The 26841-nt window shown below is 46.2% G+C and overlaps 1 protein-coding gene across 1 annotated transcript in view; it reads right to left on the reverse strand.

The window, feature by feature from the left end:
• The window catches only part of LOC133350087 (protocadherin Fat 1-like), a 228050-nt gene that overhangs the window by 176817 nt on the left and 24392 nt on the right, over window positions 1-26841 (reverse strand). Inside the window, 1 exon segment of the mRNA XM_061564091.1 lies at window positions 19514-22810. Coding sequence (XP_061420075.1) covers window positions 19514-22787 — 3274 coding nt within the window. The 5' untranslated portion in view covers window positions 22788-22810.

Consider the following 26841-nt stretch of genomic DNA (forward strand, 5'->3'; position numbering starts at 1 on the left):
TGCATTTTAAATATTTCATCTTGACTTAAAGCTTTCGTGACTGCAGGAATTCATATTCTTGGGTCTTTCGGTAAAGTCACGTAGATAGGTTCAAAGAAAATAATAAAAACTACGACGTTGCGATCGCAACACAAGCGGCCGTCTTCAGCTAACCCCCCTTTTCCTAACTTGACCGAAAGACTCAAGAATATTTAAACATTTCACTTTATCGTAAACACAAACACCACAAATTGAAGATGAAAAAAATAATGCGGTACCATGGGTGGTTTCGTGAATGGATGCGGTTTTAAATGTCGGGTGGCTCCAACATTAAGTGTAACCTAGGGACCTCATCCTACCTCGCTTTACTGCAAGTACTGAAATTCATTTCACCTTGGGCAGAAGGGTGCGGTGCAGAAACAAAAATCAATGTAGGGTATCTTTTGTTTATCTTTCTCTCTATTTATATACACACACAGATAGCCTGCGACCAAATAACCCACAATGTGCCAGATCTCAAATCTCAGCAACGAAGCAGCACCGACCTGGATATCGCTCGGATATGACCACCATGCACGCCAGGTCACTATCGGTGGCTGTGGGGCTATACTATGTGTCCACTGTTGTACTGTGCTTCTATGCTCCCCACCTTCACTGACCAGCATGGTGAAGCATGCTCAAATAAACTCCACGACCCACACGAGGTGGTAAGGCCCAGATCCAGGAGTAGGACTGGAAAAAACCCGCCATACATATGTGAAACTAAATAATTGTTATTTTACCAGGTAAGGCCCACTAAGCTATCTTTTTCAGAAGCGACCTGGCCACAAATGGTAGCGGAACTTTGTGGCTTATCATGTGGAAATTTATAGCAGCCAAATACTCTCAAAGCATGTTTATAAATGCGGAGAGAAAAGCTGGAGAACCCAGAGAGAAATACACGTGACCACGTAGCGAGAGACATGCAAACTCCAAACATACAAGTTTCAGGGTCAGGATCAAACACACGACCTCCTGTATAGCAGGCAAGGTAGTTAACACCTCGCCACCGTGGGCGGGCCACCATGGTGGCGAGGTGTCAATGTACCTTCGTTTCGTCTATGCATATCCAAGACAGCGTAGTAAGGAAGCAATGAGCACGGTTGGATATGTACGGTGCAAAAGAAGTTCAACATACATGCCCGCCTTCAAGGTAGAAAACCATGGTGGCTATCGTTAGCTGTTGTTGTCGGGTTAAAGTGTGGCTGCCGCAACTTCTCCCTTTCACGCCGTCTACTTTGCAAGAAACAAGAGTCAGAAGTCAAATTGATCGCTCGCTCTAATGACACAGGGTGCCAGTCATATGTTGTTTACAGCCCTGAACCAGCGGTGGAAATTATACATTCCTATGGCTAGTGGGGGGTGTTCGTTTTCAACAGGACCACCACTGTTGACTTCCCCACAAAGGAGTCCTCATTTGATCTCAGAGACCCCAGAAGGATGCAAGGGCTGAGTCTACCCCCTACCAGGATTTGAACTCGCTGTGTCACCCACCTGGTATTGCATGATATAAATATTCTATACATTTAAGACATGTAAGCCGTCTGTACTACCTGCTATGACATATAAGAAACAGGGTCATTCGCACACAAAAAAATACAAAAACTGAATATATGGAATTGAAGCTATCAGAGGTACATGCTTGGAAATTCACCGAGTGCCGGAAAGGGGAACACACAGATTAGAGAACATTGGCAGGTTAATGACAGCATTCAAGCCATTGCACAAAGTGTGGTTTGGCAGGACATGTTCACCAAAGAAGATGATGGCCGATGGTCATGGAGTGGCAGCCAGGAAATGGAACATGTCTAAGAGTACATCCATTGAGAAGTCAGAGTGATGAAACAATTGCGTGTGCAGGTGCTAGATGCACTTAACACATGGTAGGATCATGAGAGACGGTGGTGGCTTGGAGAGGCCTGCATCCAGCAGTGGATTAACCATGGCTTATAATGAATTCGACTAAAATACAGAATAGCAGGCATGTGTTTACTCTTGAGCACAAATAACTTAAATTAATTTGGAGCATTAAATAAAAGGCAAATTATTCCTGGAAAACAGTGACAATGCAATAGCAAAAACAGTGACAACACAAGGATTTTCATACATTACATTTGCTGGCAGGAGATGGGAATTAACTACCAAATTGCCCGAAAATAACTTCCTATACCACCCTCGTACACTGATGGTAAGAGTCAAAGGCTTGGTAATGATGCACACCGTACATCCCCATGCATTTCTTTTTCATTGTTCTTGTCACGCAAAGTGTTTACTGATAATATCCTTAAAATCAAGCAAATGTCAGGTACAAGCAAGGAAAAATGTGGAGAGCCATATATATTTTTGTATCAGCGAGGCTTTCAGCTACAAAAATCCAATAATAAGGGCTTTTATTTTCCAGTACGACCCAGGTATGTGAGTGACAATTGATCAAAAAATTGCTACACTTCACAAATCAAACATTACATCCACATTCGGATACACCATTATGGCGCGACAATGGACTAACAGCAGGTGGATTTTATAGCTGAAAAGATTCTTACTTTGAATTTGGCTGTCACCACTTATGCAGATGTAAAAATGCATACTTAATATTTTGTTTAAAGTGTAAAAAAGAAAAAACAACGATTGCCAATGCCACGAAGCAGTTTCTCAAACAAATATTGTTAGGCCAAGGATAGACGACCGCTCACTGAATAATCCGTCAAGCGCATGTCTTGCCATTTTACATACAAACAAATCTTATGGTCGTGCCATCTAGATGAGCTAGCAAGTAAAAGCAGTTTACATGTACATATAGAAACACTTGCAAAATAAGTCATGTAGAACAATAACACGTGTAGAACACATGTAGAACAATAACACGTGTAGAACACATGTAAAACACATGTAGAACAAAAACACATAGAAAAAAAAGTAACAAATCATTTCAATTTCAATGGAATTAAAATAGGGCACTTTGTAACATTCCAAGGACATTGGCTTGTAATTTTCACCCATTTACTGTGACCACATAGATGGCTGTAAACTACTTCGAATTCCAATCTGTGGCTGAGCTTTAGCTCCACTTTTCATGACTATTTTTTAAGGAAATATTAAACCAGCTTTGTCTATTCACCAAAGCTCCTCACCAATTATGTCGGGAATTCATTGCACATTGAAGACAACATGATGGGTGGCAGATGCCCAGATTAGCCACGTTGACAGCAATGGCAAAGCACGTGGCAAGGCACCACTTTCTTACATGGTTAATTAAATGTGTGGCTTAATACAAAAAAATGTGCTGCTCTCGAAAATATGAAGCCAAATCTCACCTGTATTACTAAAAATAAAACAATGCGTATTGTTAAGCACAAAAAAGTGAGTGTCTTTGAAAATAACACTCCATCTCTGGTCCATATGTATACCTTCATTATGCTCCTATGGAGAACATCCTTTTGTTTTTCTCTAAATTGCCATTCTATTATGCCATTTATTCTAAATCGCACATCTCACCTGGGTGCAGAAGGGCCCAGCCTTTGATTGTCGCTCCACTAATGCACAGGGCCATGCCCTCCCCCACAGGTCCCTTCACTGCTTGCTGAGAGTTGTAAACGCATTCGCATTTACCAACACCATTCCCAATGCACACAAAGGCGCAACAACAAAGCCATCTCCCCAGAGATTGTTATCTTGTTTTTGGCAGGTAGTTGGTCCAGTAACAAGCGCAATCGCAAAGTCTACCACAGAGCACTGCAGTCCTCGAGTCCCACCAGGCCACGAATACCCACCCTACCGCACAACTTCAGTCAAGTGCCTCCGATGTGCGTGCTGAGAAAAAATTAAGGAATTAAGAAAATGTGGAAGGAATCACTCCAATATTTAAAATAATAACAATACGGATAACCAAAATGCTTTGAAAATACGCAATAAATTATAAAAATTATGAAAAAAATTTGCTTTAATTGCTTTGGCTTACATTTGACTTGATTAAATATAAAAAGGAGCCTCTTTGCTCATGTGTCTATTATTATCTTATAAAACCGGATTTATCTACTCGTCGATTCGATCTCACCACGTAAATAACTACACGGATGCAGCCCACGATCCCGGCACATCCCGAAAATGTTCGTAATGTTCCCAAGAGCAAAGCGGACTTTCTTCTTTGTGAATAATCGCTTAATAAACGCCACGTGAAAGCTGCAGAGATGTATACATCAGTGTTATTAAAATAAATTAATTTGAATTTGAATGTTTTATACATGTGAGGCTGGATTAAATTTGATTCAATTACCCTGCTCGTCACGTGGGAGATGTATAATTCCACTTAGTAAATATTGAACCAATCCCACTTCAGCATGCAACATGACCACAATAGATAACTTCAAGCTGACCATATAAAATCCAAAAACAAGTGTGGCATTTTCAGAAAAATAAACAATCCAAAATTATCTCTTTTTCATTGTATTTCCGATCTAACTACCAACCCCAGCAAACATGAGTTCAATTCCAGACGATGGCTAATGGCAGTGGCTATTGATATTTGAACCGGTTATGGGCCCCCCACCATTACCCCACAGCACCGAGCAGTGTTACGAATTGTCAAACAACTCTCGTGGCCTGACATGGCATGGGGAAATCCTCAAACAGCGGTAAGTTGAGAAATTATGATTTAATATGAGAGAGAGTGAGAGTAAAAAGGCATCTAAAGCAGACTTTGCAGCAGTGAGCATTGGTGCCTATACTGGGAGAATGAGTCCTAATATGCATGAAAGCAGTCTACAGTTGTCTGAAAACACTGCTTTAATCAGTCAATCACATTTGCTTTAATTTATTTTCATGGTGGTCGAAGGAAAAATGACCAAAATACTTTAGACATTTTTCCTCCTTGTTTGAAACTTTTCTGCTTAAGATTGAGGAAACAATTTGACCACATGAACCCCCGAATTGTAGCTCTTGAGCTTTTACCCAAGCTGAGTCTGCCTACGCACCCTCGGATAAACAGTTCACAGGAAGGAAACAATGAGCAGAGTTTATACTGAATATTGCTTTCCCCGTAGCATAAAAAATATATTTTTTTGGAACTTCACGCATATAATATAAAATTAAGTTACAAAAAAGTCCCATGAGTGACCATGAATAAACCAGCCGATGACAAAAACGTAGCGAGCTGCTATGCAAAGATTCCTACACACACAACGAATGTTGGCACATTATACCAGGAAACCGCTGACATAAAGTGCCACTGTGATCTACAATCAGCTCACCGCGAGAGCTAAATGAGGCATGCTGGAGCCATCGCCTGCAATGTGTGCATCCCCGTGTGGCCCGTGACAGCGAGCGCCCGTCAAGTGTGCTCAGAAAACACCAGCAGGGCCCACGCTAACCCGAGTTCTGGACTTCTTGTTTGCCACCGCTAAGCTGATAGAGTCTGCAAATATTAATCACACTAACCCAGAAATAAACACTTTATCTTGCCTTCTGAGGATACTCTTCGAGCTCAAGAGACGGAGAGAGGTTACTCTGAAAGCTCAGGGTCCTTAGGGCACTTGACTTAGAGTGTGCGAGGGCGGCAGGAATGAACACAATTTGCACACAAAAGCTCGGTCTGACTTGGCATGCTGTAACAAACGGCGTCAAGAGATCCTGCAATAGGAAGATTCGTAACAGGAGCGTTTGCATTGTCCTGATCGATCCACTGATGGTGCCGCCATCTCTGACGATCACGCAAGACAACAAGACCAAGAGCTTCACCTCGCTGCTGCACAGGGGTCAACGGGCAGGTCACGCACAGTGGGGAAGTGTGCGTACCACAGCCTCGTCCAAGATTCCTGGCCAGCATAGCGGAGACAAATTACCCCTGAGAGGGCTCTGTAGAGCTTCCTCGACTGGCGGTGACGTGAGCATTATTTGATGATGCTGCTTTGGCAAAAGCATGCATGCATGCATGTTGAACTTCTTTCACGCCGTACGGAGTCAAGTGCGCTAATCGGAGGTTCGGAGGTGCGGTGGTGCATAAGCACAATTATCAAAAAACTGAAAGTCGTCAACAGCAAGACTTTCAAATATAGTGAGAGGGTGTAAACGTGCTGCGGAGAAGGACCATTGCTCGAAACGTCATCGAGTGAATATATGTTTTTACTTATTTTGAATCGTTGCTGGGTGGGTTGAATTGTGATCCATTTTCTGCACATTTTCCACCATGTATATGTTTCCATAGTCGACAAAAACATACTGCAAACTAACTTCTGCCTAAACTGGTCAAAGCAAAAGCGTGTGCAAACAATACATAAATGTAATCCACATGTGTACAAGTGCACGTGTGTAATAGCTGTACACAGGTACGTTCGTGATTTAATTTATATTTATAAGTTACATCTTGCATTAATAATTCATGCACACATGAATGATGTACGTGTCGTACTTGTAAGTTTGCATACAAATGCGTGTGTGCACGTATTGCAAACTCCGATAGTTACAGCCAAATGGAGTGAGCATTTTCCACACAAAAAATAATTTGCAGATATGGGACATACAAAATGTGGCTATGAATTGAATTAGAATGTGTAAATAAAAAAATATTAGGTGCATATATTATTTGTGCGCTTACACAATTTTCTATTTGTCATGTAAAAACATGCCATTATAGCATCCCTCACCACCATTTAACTGACATAACTGATACAAGTAACAACGATCATCATGATGAACAGGCCTCTGTCAGTCCACTGCTGCACAACGGCCTTCCCATGCTGAGTCAGTCACGGGGGTTGTGGACCAACACTTCACCTTGCTGGTAAGTGTAGCTTGGCTTGGGTGGGTGTGGTAGTGGTGCAACGGTTTTCCTATTTGCTGTGAACCCAGAAAACCTGACTTTGATTCCCAGCCATGGCAAACATCAGTGGAGAAAAATATATGAACTGGTCCAGGGACAATCCACTTTACAAACCTTCAATATTGCAGTTTCACAAAATGTGAAATTTGACAGCAATAAGGCGATCACGCGCAAAACGAATGTAATTATTCATACTTATAGGGTGCTGTATATGCACTGTATATGGCCATGTGTATGTGCGCACGTGAATGTATATTCATTTGTTACACGGTTTTAATTATAAATACTATATTTATTCGTTTTGTACTATAATTTGTACAGCATACATATAAATACACGGAGCACTATGTATGTAAAAAATGAGGCTTAAAAATATAAAAGTATAATTATTTCAGGGCTTTTGCCAATAGGCTGTCAAGTCTCAACTCAAATTTCCCTACCTCAGCAGTCATTTTAATTCCCTTGAATGTTTGTTGCCCGTTAATAAATGCTGACTCGCTAGCTGGAAAGCAATTTTTTTTGTGTTCCTTGGAAAGCTTTTTGTTGGAGATACACAAGGACTGCTCCCTCGTGATGTCCCCACGGAAGCAGAAAACCCCTTGGCTGGATCATTTGTGAAAAAATAGGAATAGGCTTTACCGTTTCTGGAAATACAACTGGTGTTAAGGAAATTAAACACCAAATAGAAACCTATTGTAGGGCATCAAGTCTGCATTGACCACACATACCCGTGGCAAAACATGCAAGCAGCATGCTCTGTCAATAAACACGCATTGTCCTTGCAACTGATTGGCCCACACCAGAGGCGGCCTCCTTCACGGCCTCGTCTCACCAGTCAGACCAGAGAACGACAAAAGGCGAACAGCACAAAGGAAATGCAAATATCAAAGTATAAACAGCTCGGGTTGAGCAGTTATATCTATGGGACCTTTTTGCCAGTATCAAAATTATGTTTTATTGGCAGAAATGGTAGAGCCTATTCTTATGTTTTCATCGTTTTGATACTGGCAAAAAAGTTCCCACAGATATGGATAATTAGTGATGAAAACAAGTCACATTTTACCTACCCACCAATTAAATGCCGTGGTATAAAGAATAACCATTTACATTTCGCAACAACCCTACTTTTGTGATGCAGCCAGCCGAACATGCATCCGTAAAGCATCATTGCCTTGAAAAAATAATCGTACGTGACAATAGTTTTACAGCAAACTAATATAACTGACCAGACAATCAAAGAGCAATCTCAAGCAGTAGGGTCAATTTTGATGAATAAAATAAGCAAATAAACAGATCCCGAGGTCTCTAGAAATTAGGTTTCTTAAATCCCTTTTACTCTGTCCACTCAACAGATCCAATGGGCACACCACAGTGAGTCGGTGGGCAGGCCACGTGTATCGCAGTGCGGCCACCCCCACGCCTTCTGTGCCATCTGACCGCTGTGTAAGAGCCGGCGACATAAAGTCGAGAGATGCTCTCTGGATTATCCCTCCAGTAGAGACCCTTCTGCCCGCAGCGGCATGAGCAGGATCTCTCAGGGCTGCACCTGTAGCCGTGATAAATAAGCAGAGGCACCGTCCGTGCGGTGCACAGGCCAAGCAATTGCAATTGCCTAGCATTTCCCAATTTTCCCAATCCATGATTGATAGACAGCCTTTGCGGAAGGCGCGGCATATGCCAGGAGGATGGATAATGAGCACATTATTGACGAGCCCCTCCAGCGGCACGATTCGGCGCTCCGACTGGCGCTCCTGACTGGCGCTCCTCCTCTCCTCCAGAGGCATCAGAAATCTGCAGAATGGCACGCCTACCGCCTCTTGTCTTCAAACATACCACTGCGTTTTATCAAACAAAATCCCATCCGAAGATTGTAATGGCAGTGAGCCAATTAACGCTGGTACCGGTTTTGTCGTTTCATTTGTACAGCCGTGATAACTAGAAGGTGAAAGTGCAGCACTGCAAACGCTTGCTCACAGCACTGCTGGCGGAAGGGGTCTCCTCTAGATGGGGATAGAGAAAGCCCCTTCTCTAGAGGGCATTTGGCCTATTCCTCCTCCTGGAATGTGTTTACTTTTTGAGATCCTCCGTATCGCAGTCACGGCAAATGTGATGATGCGGTGGTAATCGTGTCTGCTATTGTCATGCAAAAGTCATCGCCAAGCTTATTTTATACAAAAAAATGTCTAAATGCAGGTACATTTGGCATGGATGGAAGTTACAGCGGAAAGGAATTAGTCTTTGCTTTGTGTGTGAAAAGGCCAATGTTTGTACAGCTTATACAACTCTATTGTAAGATACCATCATCTTATACAGAACACACAGGCCCTGCCTTGTAAATAAGTCCTGGTTTAAACTATACCTTTAAAACGAAAGATAAAACTCACAATGTTTCTTATCGTGAGAATTAATGCAGGTGTATTATACAAAACATACGATTTTAGGTGAACTCCGTTGTATCATATCGAAATCGAAAAGAGTACATGTTTCAGCAAAAATCAACTGGTAAATCAGCAAAGTTGTCAAATGGTCCCACTATTGATGCTGCAAGGTCTTTGAGAGTAAACAGAGAGAGTCTAATAAAAAGCTCAAGGTTGGACAGACGTTCAATGTTTATTTTTCAGTAACATCGTTCTATGTTACATTAATGCATTTCACGTGCAGTAACTTTACACTATGTCATGGAGCGGTGGCACAGTGGTTAGTGCACTACACTCAGCACTCAGAGTGCATTATTTACCCAAGGAATCCTACTCATTCGATGCTCCCATGAGTAAATAAAGCCTCCACTGTCTTTTCATAGATGGATCCCTTCTGCTTTGTATATTATGCCGGTTTCTTATTGAGTATCTTCAAACAGCTGGATTAAAGGAATGTGCCGCAATGCTTGACAAGGTTTCAAAACAGACTATTTCTGGAAGAACCAAATGGATAAAGCACACTGACGTTGGAAAAAAACTACTATGATGGCTATTCAAGAATTTAAATATTTAAATAATCTTTATGCACACATTGAACGTCTTTTTTATTCACACATCCTTTGATCCCCCTGCTTTATACTGTGTGCGTCTTATCTTGGAGTTGAGATCATAGTCACTCCATTGCATATTCTTATCAACTATTCCTTTTCAACCAACTCCAACATCCCTATTGTATTACGATTACTGATTAGCAAATTATCCGGGGAAATCGATGACACAGTTACCTAAGCTCTCTCTCAAACCGAGGTCTCCGTAAAAATATATAAATTTTGAAAGAATAACAACCATTTACAAACATGGAACTGCTCCACTGTGAATGCAATAAATACATATATAACAAAAGATGTATAAGGGGAGTGAGGAAAAATAGATAAAATGCTAAAGTTATTCACTTGGAAATTAGAATACATTGTTGTTACGATGGATTCGAAGAAAAAATTAATGAATCTAAAAATAGAGAATATTAACACTGTCGGGTCTGCTAATGACATAATTATAACAATAAATGGAAATGAAGTGCATGGCAATGTGCCCAACGAAGGACAGAACCAGTCAGTGTATATCACCATGCAGATCAGAAACATGGACATTGACAAATAAAATGATACGAATGCTGAAAATTCGACGAAGAAGAACGGAGTGGTGCTTTCGTGGAATTACACTGAGAGAGGGAAAAGGAATACACGAATTGGTGAACATATCCAAGTTAAAGACATCACGTTGACTGCTAATAAAAGTAAGTGGGCTTAGGCAGGAGACGTCGCTAACACGGATGATGGGCGGTGATTGACACTAACGACTGAGTGGCAGCCAGGGGAGGAAAGGCCACTGAGAGGTCATCCACTGAGAGGTCATCCACCGCAGAAATGGGGCGATGAAATCAGCTCCCGTGCAGCAGCTCGCCGTATTGTAGGATTGCAAGATTGTGAACTAGGGTGATGGCTTGAGAAGGCCTTCATTCAGCAGTGTATAGATCAAAGCCGATTATGATAATGATGCTTCATCTCGTATTCAGTAAAAATTCAAAACTGTCAAATATATTCCTCAACTATTTACCAATGCTATGTATACATTCAAAAATGACTCAGGAAAAAAAAATGCATATTGCTCAGTGTGCTTTTGCGAATGTTTTCCCTCCATAAATTGCGTGCTCTCGTGGATGTTTATTTCGCACAGGTTTTTACTCGTCACATTAGCGACCAGAAGCCTCCCAGCGCCGTGTTTAAGTCGGCTATCCTCCGGGGGGCTGGAGCGATTGATTGAAGCTCACTGCCAGCTGAAGGAGTAAGAAACCCGCAGTTGATGGAGGGAGCAGAGAAACAAAATAAAGTGGGGATTTTTTTCCATCGCTCAGCTGTCAACAGAGCGCATTCATTAGTTGTAGAATCACACACAAACAATGCACATTTATAAAAATATATACCGACTACAGAAGATGAACAATGCAATTAATTCATATTTGCACACTAAATCTATTTAATATGTGTGAAGAGTAAAACAAGTGCGTGTTAACATTTACCGAGATGCATATCTGCAATATTTGCTGCCGAGAAGCAGGCTTGCAAACACCCCTCAGATTGTGCATTTCTTTAGCAGGAGTTGGTGGATGGGGTGCGGGTGGGGATGTGAACAATATTGGAATGCGTTTGTAATGGCGAGTGGCCTTTTATTTGACTTGGGTGTTTGGCAGGGCGTCTGCAGCGTTCTCCAAAGAAGCACAAAGATCTTTCACTTTTAATTAGGCAGCACAATTATATGACGTCTTACAAAGAAGGCACAGCCAACTGACAGCAGCACGCGGGATGAGAACACGTGCGCTGCACGGGGAGCACTGTGTGCACACACACAGGCATGTGTGTGTGTGTATGTGTGTGTGTGCGTGAGTGGGGAGCGGTAGTGTAGCGGTTAGCGCGCTGCGCTATGAACCTGGCGACCCGGGTTCGATTCCCGCTCACGGCTAACACCAGTGACGATTATCTGAACCGGTCCTGGGCCTCCCCTAGGTCGACTCAGCCTTAAATGAGTACCTGGTGCGGTGTGTAAACATCGCCACTGGGGAGACAAAGGCGGTCGGGCGTGGTGCTGGCCACCCACCCCCTCGTGTACCGTTCCGGCCTTCATAGGTGCTCGCTAACAGCACTTGCCCCTACAGTCTGTTAAGGCTATACGGGGGATCTTTGTCTTTTTGTGTGCGTGTGTGTGCATGTGTGTGTGCATGTGTGTGTGCATGTGTGTATGTGTGCATGTGTGTGTGTGCGTGTGTGTGTGTGCGTGTGTGTGTGTGCGTGTGTGTGTGTGCGTGTGCGCGTGTGTGTGTGTGCGTGTGTGTGTGTGCGTGTGTGTGTGTGCGTGTGTGTGTGTGCATGTGTGTGTGTGTGCATGTGTGTGTGTGCATGTGTGTGTGTGTGCATGTGTGTGTGTGCATGTGTGTGTGTGCATGTGTGTGTGTGCATGTGTGTGTGTGCGTGCACGCAGGCATGTGTGTGTACATGTGTGCATGTGTGTGTGTGTGCATGTGTGATGACTATGTGTGTGTGTGTACATGTGTGTGTGTACATGTGTGTGTGTGTACATGTGTGTGTGTGTGCATGTGTGTGTGTGCATGTGTGTGTATACACACATGCACACACACACAGATGACTATGTGTGTGTGCCACACACACACACATGCCTGTGTGGACTGGGGACGCGCTGCAGGATTACAGGAAGAGCATTTGGCTAAAAGTATCGGGTGCGCTATAATCCCTACCCCGATGAAAACTGCACAACACTACATCCTGCACGCTCGACCCGCTGGCACCTTTTGGAGGCGATGATTAGGACAGTAAGTCAGCTGGCAGATGCAACGGATCCCATGACAATGCTTACAAATGCGGACCTCCATGAGTCAGGGTCAAAATTAACCACGAGCCATGAGATGCCATTCAGAGCATGGAGACTTGCTGAAGATAATGATTCTGAATACGTATTGAAGCAGAGATGCACACAGCCTGGATGAATGAAATACCGCGAGCCCCGACTTCCAGCCCAGCCCAGCGTGTGCGAACCACGGCCTCTCCCTGAGCACCAGCTTTGTGCCGTGGATTCTGCCTTGATCTGGGACAAAGTTGAGAGGGCAGAGATATTAAATCGTTGCTCATAGTGAATGAATCTTGGTGGTCAAACAGCAAGAGAGGGTTACATTTGATCATGCTGGCAAGTATACAGAAGAGCAAGACCAATAAGAAGCATCTAGAAGATTGTCTACTTATTTAACCACACCTGTAACATTACTTCATCAAATAAAATCGCCATAAACATGCTATAGAACTTCACGTTTGTCTGTACGCACCTTTTATTATAAGCAGATATTGAGAACAGGATCAAAACGGTCTTAAATTCACATCTTTGCAGGGGCGATGCTGCAATCTACTCCTTCGTAAAAGGCCAATGGGAACATGCAATGACCTATGAAAATGCAAAGCCGCCGATAGGTTATATTTGGCGAGATTTAGAAGCTCTCCCATTAGCCTCGCAGCAGCATGCCGGGCTCACCTTTCCCAACTCACGAGTGAAGAGAGATAATAAAAAATGCACACACTTTGCTGCCCGTGGTGTAATTGCGGTTGCATCTCCTTGGCGTGCCGTGGCCAGCGACCTGACCCACGGCGGTGAGCGAGACGGATCGCGCGGCGCACTCCGCAACTCTTCTAAGTACGCCGCGTTTCATGCGGTAATTCGTGAGTCGATATACACCGTCTTTGTTTTCTAAAGCATCCAGTACCACGATTCGCGTGCAAAAGAAAAACTGCTACAGCCGCTGAATGATTGTATTTTCACGCATCGATTTTCTTTTTTTTACATTCAACTGCTGACAACAGTCAAAATTCTGCATTCTATTCAATGCCCCGTCTGGATGTTGAACTTCTTTCGCCCCGTACGTAGCCTACCGTGCTAATCGGAGGTGCGAGATATGCAGCGAAAGAAGTTGTCTGCGAGTAATTTTAATTGTATACATTTGTAAGGTTTGGTTTGCTCTGGGGGGAGCTGAATCCCGCACACAGGTTGTACGCCTTGTCCTCATTGGCAATGGTGGATGACTATACGACTTAACCGAAATGTTTGTCATTGCTATTAATATTTAATTTCTACAAAACAGTTTCAGATACATTTCAACAGTGAAGTTATTGCATGCAGCTGTTATTCTTCTTCTTTTAACGTCTACACTATCTTATGAAGCGAGTTTTGTTCGACATAATTAAGACATATTAATTATAATTAAAGCATGCATTATATTGCAATAGAAGGTGCAACAGCGTCAAGGTCATGAGAGTCATCACCGCTGTGTACATATTACTGCAGTTGATGTCACTGCCCCATCACCTCCTCCGTTCGGATAGATGTCACAACTCTTACACGCTCGACATATGACCTGCAAGGTCAGTTCTAAGAGAAGAAAATAATAATTGTGGTAGCCATGACGCCAGTGGTCAAAATGACATGGACAAGTGCCGGTATGATAAATATTCATCATGCAACCAGGTTCCATCGGCGGAAATGCCACTGTGAAGGAATAGGAACCTTTCTGAAAAGTTCTGTATCCACGTTTGGTGTTCTAAGAAGCTTCGGCCTGCTATGCCATCGTATACCGGTCGATATTGACCACTGAATAACACAATAATAATTATAATAATACTCAACAATATTCCACGTCAATAACAATCTTTAACGTCACTGAGCATGTCGGTTCATAGTGCAGCATGTCGTGTAAATGAAAGCAACGGCTCTTAAATGGATGATGAGAAAGCCTGTCAACCCCCATGCACTCGCGCTGAGAGAGAAGCACGCAAGGAACCGTTTGCCGATTCATTTGCAAAAAAAAACCTTGCCCTGAACTGTACCGCAACAACGAGAAGGGACGTGGAGCTCACCACAGCGAGAAATCTTTACGGAAGAAATCCAATACAACAAATCCGAAGTGCGGATGCAATATTAATGGACTGAGACTCCGCAAGACACCCTGCAATGAGCCACCCTGCTATGTAGCTTACAACCTGTTCATTATTGCTTTATTTTTAGAAGCAATTCAGAAAGTGACAGTATTGCAGCTGAACCTTCAAGCTGTCCCATTGAGTGCCACTACTGGTCAAGGAGCAGCCAATCTGAGGTGCTCTCGTTTAAACCCAACCCCGCTCAATGAGCCAAAACCCCTGTAGAGAGGAACTCAAAAGGGATGGAAAGGCAAATGTGAAATGTTGCTATTCGGCGTGGCAATGAAGCCTAGGGCCTGGCGTGCACGTGCCACCACCACCGGAGCGGCAGGTCACAAACAGTGGACAGCAACCACCCCGCGCCGCGTCTGCTGGGTGATGCTGCCTCTGCTGTGGACGTGGTTGCGCCACACTGCCAAAGGCTCAAGAATGTAGTAGCGCAGTAAACGGATGCAGTGTGCAAATAGAGAAGTCACACTATCGGGGTTAATAATAAACAAAAAATAAAATTTGCAAAAGTTTTTTTTCGGAGTTCAAAGGGCGCTTGGTGATAAAAGATAGCCATTCATACGATCCCCCATGCACAATAAACCCAATCCCTCTTTGTTTAAGAATCGGCTTTACTTAAATGGTCATGCTCAGTCAACCTTTGGTTCAAGGTACAGCAGTTTCGGTCTGAGAGAGCATTGTGCTGTTTTATCGGCATCCGTAACTATTTTTGTCAACTTTAGACCGATTACTAAGTGTGACTGGAACAAGCGGCAACGATGGCCTCGTGAAAATAATCCATTAATCTATCCACGAGTCGATGAATCAAATTCAAATATCACGCAACGTTCGTATGATTTGAATAAAGGATCACTTTTTGTACGCACGAGGCTCAAAGCGCGAGTTGTCGCTGCGCCCGACCTGGGGTCGAGGTGTCGTCGTCGTCACGAATCGTCGTCCCTTCGAGGGAGTGGCAGCCGAGAAACAGAACGTGACCGCAAGGGCGTCGAACCGAGGAGATGGAGCGATGCAATCAGCGGAGCCCCCCTTCCCTCGCCCGGCTCCCCCCTACAGACCCCCTTTGTCTCCCCAATGCGATGCCTAAACACTTTCCGTCGTGCCCCAGCCACGGCCAGGCCTAACTCGACCCCTCCTCCTCACCACTCGCTCCTGTTCTGTCGTCACTATAATTACACCACCACTTGTAATAATAACAACGCAGTTGTTCATCTCAAACCACCATCATCTGAAGAAAAATGTATATTCGCAGCAAAGTGCCTTGGAAAATGCGCTATGTAAATGTCGTCAAGATCGGTGCTGGGTGGATTGATACATCACAGGATTGCAAAATGTGGCGGCAGCTTGCGGAGGCCTTCATCCTCCAGCAGTGGATTGACCACGGTGTATTAACCACTCTTGTAATATATCAGTTGCTACCATGCAGTGCACTTCAATTACTACTTACAAAGTGGAGTGTTTATTTTTGAGCTGTTACAAACAGAATGGAAAATTATCAAAGTAAAACATTTGATTTACAAAACTCACCTAAAAATCATTCATCACCATGGCAATGATATCTACCAATACTTAATGTGAATACCTTACAAACATTTGCGTGAAACTATTAAAGAGAGTAGGGCAGTACATTACAACTAGGGGTATAATGTTAAATCAATTAATTTAAATTCTTAAGCTCACGTTACAGGCATCAAATTCCCTGTGTAAGGATCGATATTTTGCGATGTGTACGTCGCATAACATGGTCTCAATGTATTGCTACAGCCACGACTGGGCTGCTACATTCCCCGCAATGTTAAGCAAAGAACCGATGCTTGATTTGAATCGTAAGCCCGATCAATCACAACAATTCATCGATTCACTGGGAAGAATGAAGATGGGCAGCTACACTTATAATTAGAGTGATGCTGTACCTCTAAACACACTGTGACACGCAACAGAGGCCATGGGAATTCTACCCACTGCATATGAAGCTCCACATTGCGCGTGCGGTGCTGCAGTGCCAAACACATTTATCTTGAAGATTAATTTTCGCCTGTTCAAATTCAAGACCACCCCCGGTATTGCGTGCCTACACACATTGCCAAGAAGTGCGTGTTGCCTTGCAGACACCAAAGGCTCCATGAATCTAATCGCAGGCCGTTGTGATAAATGTCAACGGACAAATGAAGCGTATAATACCTGAAACTATAAAAAAATAAAAATAGTACACTTCATGGTGAGTTTTTGGGAATTTTCTTTCGACTTTAGGCTAGCCGCTGAATTTCCTCAAAAGTGGAAAACATTAAAATATAATATGAAACTGAAACATTATATATTATTGGTAAAACAATTATGTCAATTGCAGTCCCATCTCTCACACACAAATTGCATTCTTGCTTAATAAACTGTAACATCAACGACCCGCAGATGTTGTTGCTGTCAAGCGAGAGCAAATTAAAGAGACGTGAAAATATCTTTCGCTCAATCTTGTTAATGTGGTGGTCGCATTAACGATGAATTCCAGCGTTTAAGTTTTTTACGCCCCAACAACTCCTCAGGGCAGCGGGCACCCCGACGCACTGCGGCCGCTGCGTCCCATGCAGAAAGTGCCCCCCCAGTGTCTGTTCACTGATGGGGAACGCCTCGCAGAGCCTATGTTCCCGAACATTTCGGTCGTGAACGCTCCCGGACCTGTGCCGTCATTGGAGTGCAAGGATACGGAGATCGCCAAGAGGCTGGCCGAGAGGCTCCACCCCATATCGCCTGAACAGATTGTCGGGGCAAGTACTGTTAGTGAGCAGCACCGATGAAGGCCGGCACAGCACACGAGGGGGTGGTTGGCCAGCATCGCGCCTGGCTGCCTTTGTCTCCATAGTGGCAATGGTTCACACACCCGACTAAGTACTCATTTGAGGCCGAGTCGGCCTAGGGGAGGCCTAGGATCAATTCAGATAATCGTCACTGGTGTTGGCCGTGAGCAGGAATCGAACCCATGTCGCCGGATTCATAGCGCAGCGCGCTAACCGCTACACGATTGTTCCCCATACAAGACAAAGACACACACAGACACACACACAGACATACACACAGACAGGCTCTTGTTTGGCAAAGCTTACCCTGTCGAGGTTCAGCGTGCCACAGAAGTGTGGCAGGAGCGATAAAGTGATTCACGGGAGGGTGGTCTCAGCAAGGTGGCATAAAGGCAAATTGCCTGGGCAAATGAGGGCATTCGTACTCCGGGCCGGCTGCGTCCTATTCATGTGAGCAGCGCTCCCTGGGGAAGAGCGTCGCGCTCCGACTGCCACTCATTCATTGGTACCATTGGAGTCTGTTTATGAACATTATATTTACACACGCAACACACGCGCACACACACGCACGTGTAGTGCTGCATGCATTCAACAAATACCGTCATACACAACGACTGCACTACTCTAAAAGGTGAAGTGAAGATTTCTGTGCATGTAAAAAATTCCGTTTAAGGCCATTACCATACATTTTTACATTTATCTTCTGAGAGAGATCACATTACAGAAATGCAATATACTGTACTGTATAGGGGAAAGGATTTTCAATTAGTATTATCTTCACAAAGAGATTACGCTCAGTGCGATCATTATATCCGTAGCCCGAGAATAATTTTTAATGATCGCACTTGTACCTGTCACCAGAATCTGTACATGTACAGCCGTTTTTTGTCAATCGACCGCTAGATGAGGGCCACCCCATGAAACGCAGCTCGCGGGGACTATTTGACCATACTTCACCACGCTGGTCAGCGCGGGTTGGCGAAGGCGATAGAGCACAGACGTCAAAATAAATGGAACGAGGGCCGTGGCCCTCACCACCGCTATCAATGTGTGCATGTTGAACTTCTTTCACACCATGCATAGCCAACAGTGCTCATCAAAGGTGTGGGGGAAGGACAATAAACTCAACACAATAAGCAGTTTTCAAGAAATTAGTTTTCAATCTCGATGATTTAAAAGTGCACAGCTCCAGTGGCTTCCTAATATCAGAAGGAAGAGCGTTCCAGACGGCCGCAGAAGCGCGTCTGAAAGCTCGCAATGCGGTGACCGTCTTTGTTCAATGGCCGGTCCAAAGCTGCTGCTGCTGCTGTGAGGATGACCATCACCGGAGTGATGCCCTATGTTCCTTGATGAGATCAGCAAGGTATTGTGGTTCCTTTGTGGCAAGCACTTTGTGTGTAATGAGTGCGACCTCAATAACGTCAGACATGGAGAAAAAATACACAAGCAATGTGAATGTGCTTCTATAACGATTGTGCATCCTCTACATACAACATGAAACAAAGAGCTACGTGACGAAGGGTAACAGTGTCGATAGAGAAACACGAATGTTTACTATTTTTCATGGTATGGCCATATTACTCGATAATCAAACCTAGCCAAAATCCATCTTGCAGAGAATCGATGATGAGAATAGTTGATTAAGTGAGAGGTGGGTTGATATCATCAGAGAATGGACCGGATTAACCGATGAAAATCTGTTCACCGTTACCAAGGACAGCACAGGATGGAAGGAGATTACATCAGAGGCATCTAAGAAACGCCCCGGCGATCGTTAGGGTCACCAGATAGAAGACTTCGACCTAGACGCTCACGCACATAAAATTAGGAAATGGCTTTTCACAAAGCACATGCGCCAAGCCGAGCCAACGAATCTCACAGCTTGCGCAGAAGTCGTCGATGTTCTGAGTCGGCTGCGTGGAGGACGAGACGTACCTGTTTCAGGATGAATGTTGAAGACGCCAAGGCCGGAGCCGTTTCGGATGGAGTAGCGCACCTCCCCGTTCATCCCCTCGTCCTCGTCCGTGGCTTCGACGGTCAACACGTGACTGCCGACAGGCGCGTCCTCTGGCACGGCGCAATCGGCCACGAATCTGGAGAAGAGGGGCGCGTGCTCGTTCTCGTCCACGTCCACCACTTCCACCTCCACCTGGCAGCTGGACGAGAGGGGCGCCGACGCGTCGCGGTCGCGCAGGCGCAGCGTCAGGTTGTAGAACTGCCGCGTCTCGAAATCAAGCCGCCGCGCCAGCCGCAGGGCGCCGCTCGTCCTGTCCACCTCGAACGTGCGCTCGCCGCCGTCGTCATCGTCTTCCCGCAGGGAGAAGCGCACCTGCCCTCCCGGCCCCAGGTCGGGGTCGTGCGCGTCCAGCCAGCCGAGGAGCGCCCCCACGGGAACGTCCTCCAGCACGCGGAAGCGGAAGGTCGGCGGCACGCACGCGGGGGGGTTGTCGTTGACGTCGTCCACCTTGACGATCACCGTGGCGACGGAGGAGCGCCGCCTCTCCGTCCGGGCCTGGTCCAGCGCCTCCACGAGCAGCGTGTGCTCGGGCCGCCTCTCGCGGTCGAGCACGGCCGACAGCTCCAGCACGCCCGTTTCGCCGTCGACGCGGAACTTGTCGGTGTCGGACAGCAGGCGGTAGCGCACGGCGCCATTGTCGCCCTCGTCCCTGTCCACGGCTTCCAGCTGAAGCACTTTGCGTCCCGGTTGAGCGCTCTCAGACACGTTCACCAGGTACGTCCTCTTTGAGAACTCTGGCCGGTTGTCGTTGGCGTCGAGGACGACAATTTTGAGGCTCGTGCTAGCGGCCCGCTGGGGTATGCCCAGGTCGTAAGCGGTGATGTTCAGAAGGTGGGAGTCTACAGCCTCGCGGTCCAATGGTAACAAAACACTCAAGACGCCCGTCTCGGTGTCAATGACAAAGTTGCTCAGATCGTTCCCACCCGACAGAGCGTAGACCAGCTTTCCATTGAAGCCACTGTCCAAATCCTTAGCCTCTATTTGCATAACTTCTGCACCGATGGGCAAGTCCTCGCGTACCTCGACAGCGGCTGTCCGAGAAGCATCAAATGCCGGAGAGTGCAGATTTACGTTGTGAGTGTCGGTGAAGGAATCATCCGAGCGTAGTTTATCTCGCAGTTTGCCCGCCTGGTGGAGCCTCTCGGCCAGCCTCTTGGCGATCCCCGTATCCTTGCACTCCAACGACGGCACGGCTCCGGGAGCGTTCACGACCGAGATGTTTAGGAACATAGGCTCTGCGAAGCGTTCCCCGTCAGTGGCCGTGACCTTGAGGCGGTAAGCCCCCGATCCGATCGGAATGTCGGTGAGAGCGCGTTTCAACGTCAAGACGCCGGAGTCCGCGTGGAGGTGAAACAAGTCCTGCTCGTTTCCCGACACGAACTCGTAGCGCACCAGCTGAAGCTCGTCCATGTCGATCGCCGACACGGTGGCGATCTGCTCTCCCAGCCGCACGTCGCGGGGAAGCGTGCCCACGCAGTCCACCTTCTCGAAGATGGGCGCGTTGTCGTTCAGGTTCGTCACGGAGACCGTCACGATCGCTTCCGCCTCCCGACGGTAAGGAGTCCCCCAGTCCGAGGCGCGCACGCGCAGCGAGTAGACCTGGCTCATCAGCTCGTAGTCCACCGGGCCCGCCGTGCTGATGTTGCCCGAGTAAGGGTGTACGCTGAATGGGACGGGAATGACGTTGGCTATGCTGTACGTCACGTAGCCGTTCTCCCCCTTGTCCCTGTCTGTGGCATGCACGCTGAGGACGAAGGTGCCCACCGGAATGTTCTCGCTCAAGACGGCGCTGTAGGCGGGCCGATCGAACACCGGGGCTTTGTCGTTGGTGTCCGTGATGTTGATTATAACCTTGGTCACGCCCGAGCCGACGTCGGTTCCAATATCCAATTCAAAATGGTCTTTTTCCACCACCGCTATAGATTTGTCGATGGCGATAAGTCCTGTGGTGGGATTTATGTTAAAAAAGCCGCTGTCTGCACCGCTTTGGATGACGTATTTAAAACGCTCCGCGCTGGAAGAGGCTTTGACCATGAGGACGGCGGCCTGGGGAGGATAGCAGCGCTTGATGCTGCCCCTGTAGACGCTCTGATGGAACGCGCTGACGGCACTCGTCCGAGGCCCGCGGACCGTGACCACGCGGAGAGGCGAATATTTGGGAGGCTTCCCCCTGTCTCGGGCCTGCACGGTGAGGTTCACCCCGAATGGAAAAGCCGCCCAATCCACCTCCCCCGTGAGCTTCACTCCGAAGTCCGAGCCGCCGGTGCCGCGCATCGGAGAGACCGAGAACTTCTTGAGCGGGTCGCCGGCGACGACGTCCACCGCCTCGATCTCCCCGTCGGGGCCGGCGTCGCCGTCCTCCACGGCGAGCACGGCGTACAGGGGGTCGGCGTCCGACGGCGACGGCACGAGCGCGGTGGCGGCGGCGACGAGCGGGGCGTGGGCGTTGGCTCGGCCCACGTGCACCGCGAGCCGCGCGGAGCTGCTCAGCCCCCCGCGGTCGACGGCCAGCACGTCGAGCTCGTGGCGCGCCACGTCGCCGTGCTCCGTCAGCCTCCTGGCGAGCGTCACCACGCCGCTCGTCGGGTGCACGGCAAACGCGTCGGTGCGCTGCGCGAAACTGTAGTAGAAGCGCCCGTTGGGGCCGACGTCGGCGTCCGTGGCGGTGACGCGGAGCACGCTGGTGCGCGCCGGCGTGTCGTCGCCGATGCTCGCGCTGTACGCCGTGGGCAAGAACAACGGCCTCAAGTCGTTGAGGTCAATCACTTGGACGAAGACCCTGACGAACGCCTCCGCGTGCCCGTTCTTGACGGCCGCCTTCACCGTCAGCGTGTATCGGTCGCGCACCTCGCGGTTCAACGTCGCGCTGTTCCCGCCCTTGGTCCTGACACGCAGGAAGCAAAAGTCGCCCACGACGAGCTCCTCGGCCTTGAATACGTTCTCCTCGTCCCCGGACACGATCTTGTACTTGACTTCGACGGCCGGGCCGGCGACGAAGATCCCCATCTTGTGGTGACTCTGCACGTACGTCCTGGCGGCGGAGTTTTCGTAGACGGTGGCGTTGTAGGCCGAGTCGGTGAAGCGGAAGGGGGGCTCCGGGCGGTCGCGTTGTCCGTGCAGGCCTCTCGCGCACAGCAGCGGCAGGAGCACCAACGCCGCGAGCGCAGGCTGCCGCGACATCTCCGCGGCCATCGTGTCAGATGTCCGCTTTGCACCTGAGAGGCACGCACACACGCAAGCGCACACACGCACGCACGCAGGCACACACACACAGAGATGGGTGCGTCAACCTTCGTGAAGGAAACGGCCAACGTCTCAATACCTCCGCGAACGGTCGGCTATGTACGGTGTGGAACAAGTTCAACATACGTACATACAAGCCCGTACATCATCATCATCTCATATTAGCTAGCTTTAAATCGCACGTTTTACTTTTTACTCGCACAGTTTAATTCAGTTATTAACTATTTAATATAATATAAAATGTTAGCCCACATTTGTTACCCGATGACAACGATAATGCAATAATACAAATTATCCACTTAAATGTCTTGCGTGAAATAGTTTAGCGGTTTTATAATGCGTGCACATGCCCTTTCATGCCAGACCTCGGAGTGCCCTAAAATGTAGCTCCATTTGACCTGCCCCATCTGTCAATTACAGACAAGTGCCAGCCCATTTTGTCATCGTCATAAACCAGGAGCGGCAGCAGCATCAGCATCTTTTTTCCAAGAAAGCCTTTCCAAAACTCACGGGAATAAACATTCCTTTAGATAAAGGGTCCCCCAATAAATACTGTTCTTAGAGAATGTGAATGTTGATTACGTGTGTAACCCACCCCCCACCAAAACCCGCACTTGGGATTTTACTGCGAGCACGACAATCCCTGGGGCCCCTGATTTCCACACTGGCGACACACTCCCAATATCATTGGGCCAGTTGCTAGGCAATGGCCATTACCCCGATAGGTAATTCAATGGCCGTTGCCAAGCAACTGGACTAATGACCACCTGGTTACCACTCGCGTTACATGTGCAGAATAGGACACAATTACTCGGTTACAGCATGCCGTTCACGTGTGCGCTTCCAATCGTATTCCAGTCCCGTTGTTCTAGTTCGGAGGGCCCCGCGGAATGTCCTCACGTGAAACGGTTAAAATCTAAATCCTCGCTTGTTACATTGTTTAAAAGGTGGGCAGGTTCCAGTGATACGCTTGAGGCTGCAACATTTTTGCACGCCTCGGATTCAGCCTCGTGGGAGCTCATTAACACGTTGCACATGTCACCCCAACTGTCAAAGTGTGCAACAAAACACAAACTTCTTACGGTTGAAGCACCTATGATAAAATAAAACCTTGTCAGTCTTCATTAGCAATAAATCGTAGGCAATCAAAAATATTTATATAATGAATGTATCCCCAACCCCTAGAGATAGAACATAATTTACACTTGCATGTGTTTAAGCTTCTCGAATGAATAGGTGGGTGAATGTTTTCAAGCAAATTACAGCACAAGTGTATTTAGTCACGATCAGAGTCTCTTCCCTTCACAGCACCGTCGCCTATCGTGACAAATTAATTTAGTTTTGCTTCGGTTTCACTGAAAGTTTTGACGTTATTGCTCGGAGTGGACTAAGTGGTTTCACTCTGTTCTACCCAACGTAAATGGTTTAATTACCAATCAATATCCTTGGATGGACTAGAAACAACATCATCGATAACCCATTTAAAACAAAAAGGCCAACAATTTCCCGACAGCAGTCATCTCTGCTCGTGTTCCTGGACCAGTGGTGGACATTCATCATTTCCCCGGTATGGTCAAGTTTATGCGCACTGTATGTTATAAAGAAACGCGACTGGATGCTGTTGATTTCCCATGACGGAGGATAGATTAAGTGCCCAGTCAACCCCCACCAGGACTTCAACCCGCGACTTCTCATTGTGAATCAAGCGCTCGCTTGACCACAGCATTAGCCGACTCGAAAAAACTAATATTTCAAAATGATTTTATTTCTCTTCCAATGAGCAAAACCAGAAATACTTTTTCAGCTACCCTTGATTGTTTCATCTTTCCCTCACCCCGGTCCAGTCTAAAATGAAAAAGTGAAATCGTGGTAAAGCTCTCCGGCGCAGTCATCAGTGACTGGTCAGCAACCATGCAACTCTCTCCAGACCAAGCAACGTCGCTCGTTTTCTGCCTGTCAGCCCCAAGGCCTCAATCCAACATCTCCGAGGTGCTGGCTCAGAATGCTGTCACACTCTATTAGAGGCCAGTCACCCAGATAACATACCTTTCTTGCATTTGAGCAACCTGAAGATTAGCCCTCAATGTGTGAACGCGTTTTTACATCACACCTTGCTGGGGGAAAGGGGGGAGATTAAACCAAGGACGTGCATGGCACTCTTCTTAGTAACATTAGCCAACTGGCTGCAAGCAAACGCTTTCCGAACAGATCACAAAAGTTGACTTTCCAGACCAATGTACCACTGCACGCCCCCGAGGCAGAATACCCAAATAATAGGTTTAATTACAATGAGTAGATGAAGCAAGACGTGCAGACACGCACTCGATGATAATGATACACAAACCTTCAACTCCATTCCGAGCTGACGGTACACGCCTGACGTGGAAGATTGCAATGGCCAATTCCTTGGGGACACAATTGGGCTAACAAATAGAAAACGCAGAAATATCCGACTTGAAAGTAGCAGACAACTGTATTGCAGTTTAACACACGGCATGGTGAATCTCAAAGCTCTAAGTGTAATGTAAGTCATGCAATTAATTTCAATGATGTGGACATTACAAATAAAAAAAGGCACCATCTCTAACGTTAAATGAACATTGACCAGTTCTAATAATTTCCAACAGTCGACCCTAAGCCATTGGTGTAAACTCCACATTACTATGGCGGAGACCAGTCTCTCAATAGAATAGCTACTGTTGTCTTCCCACAGAGCAGTGATAAACCACACACCAAGCAGTGAACGTTTTGTCAACGTTGCCAGCAGGATTATGGGTTGAGTTGACCCTGGCCTGGATATGAAATCAAAATCTTGACAAATGGCAGGCTTCTTGCTCTCCCAGCCAAGCTTTATCCTGGCCACATATTGGAAGATGTTGCCACATCCTAACACTTACAGCAGCAAGATTCAAGCAGTAGAAGAGACAAAGCAATAACTTATAGTTAATACATGTGCTGGTTTGCATAGGATTGGAAATGTCTGTAAATAATAAGAAATCGGTGTGCCAACACAGATAAAGGCATTACACTAATTAGTTGGGCAGACAGTTACAAATTGTGCAGGCAAATGTAAATGTGGTAATAAGGAATAATATAAATCAGATGCCTCAACAAAACTGTTTTATAGAAGGATTCTATTAAAATTGTGGGATTACGCTTCCAACAATGAGTTGGATGATAATGATTTGACTGTGATGGACCTGTATCTAGCATTTGTATGGAGGATACCCAGTGTCACTATAGCTAGACCTGGGTTAGGCTACAGTTCAGATGGAGGTGTCGCAAAGCAGAAAGATTTAAGAAAAACCATTATGGCTCGGACTGACCTTGGCAGAGAATCTTATCGTCACTAAGATCCGCTGGTGTCCCGAGGAGGACAATTTAATGCATTTGGATTACCCGATGATTTATGATGACGATCCCTAACACCACTGATGATGAATAATGATTCTGGTTGTGATGGTGATGATGTTAGATGATGGTCAGAGTAATGACATCCCAAACACATGTCACAGTGAGCGTATCAATAATTTAGTTGCTTCCGTTATCTTTATGTTTTAACTATCTTAATGGCTTCATTATTTACCCTTCCCGAATGCAGTTTCCTACTGGTTCACATCCTCATCATTCAAATTCCACGTCTACATTTGCTGTTTAATATTCCTTTTCCTGCACAAAGCTCTGCTCCATAGATCAAGGGAGACTTAATCACTACCTTAGGGATTTACAATTTCCAAATTTCACCAACATCACATTTTTGAATTATGTCACCAATACGTAACTGTTACCTTGCTAGGACACCTATTTTACTGCAAAAACTGTGCCCCATTATTTCACCATTAAAAAAAAAATCCTAAATATGGAAATTAATGAGCCAATATTAATCCACCTTTTTTATATAAAATACCATCGATCAGATTTACACAGCAAGTCATCATACATTTTCGTTAAGCGTTTTTAAAACACTTTGGCATCATGAATGCTCTTCATTATATGCGAGTCG

This window comes from Lethenteron reissneri, chromosome 32 (genome assembly GCF_015708825.2).
Source record: "Lethenteron reissneri isolate LAM-NWPU_2019-01 chromosome 32, ASM1570882v1, whole genome shotgun sequence".
NCBI lineage: Eukaryota > Metazoa > Chordata > Hyperoartia > Petromyzontiformes > Petromyzontidae > Lethenteron > Lethenteron reissneri.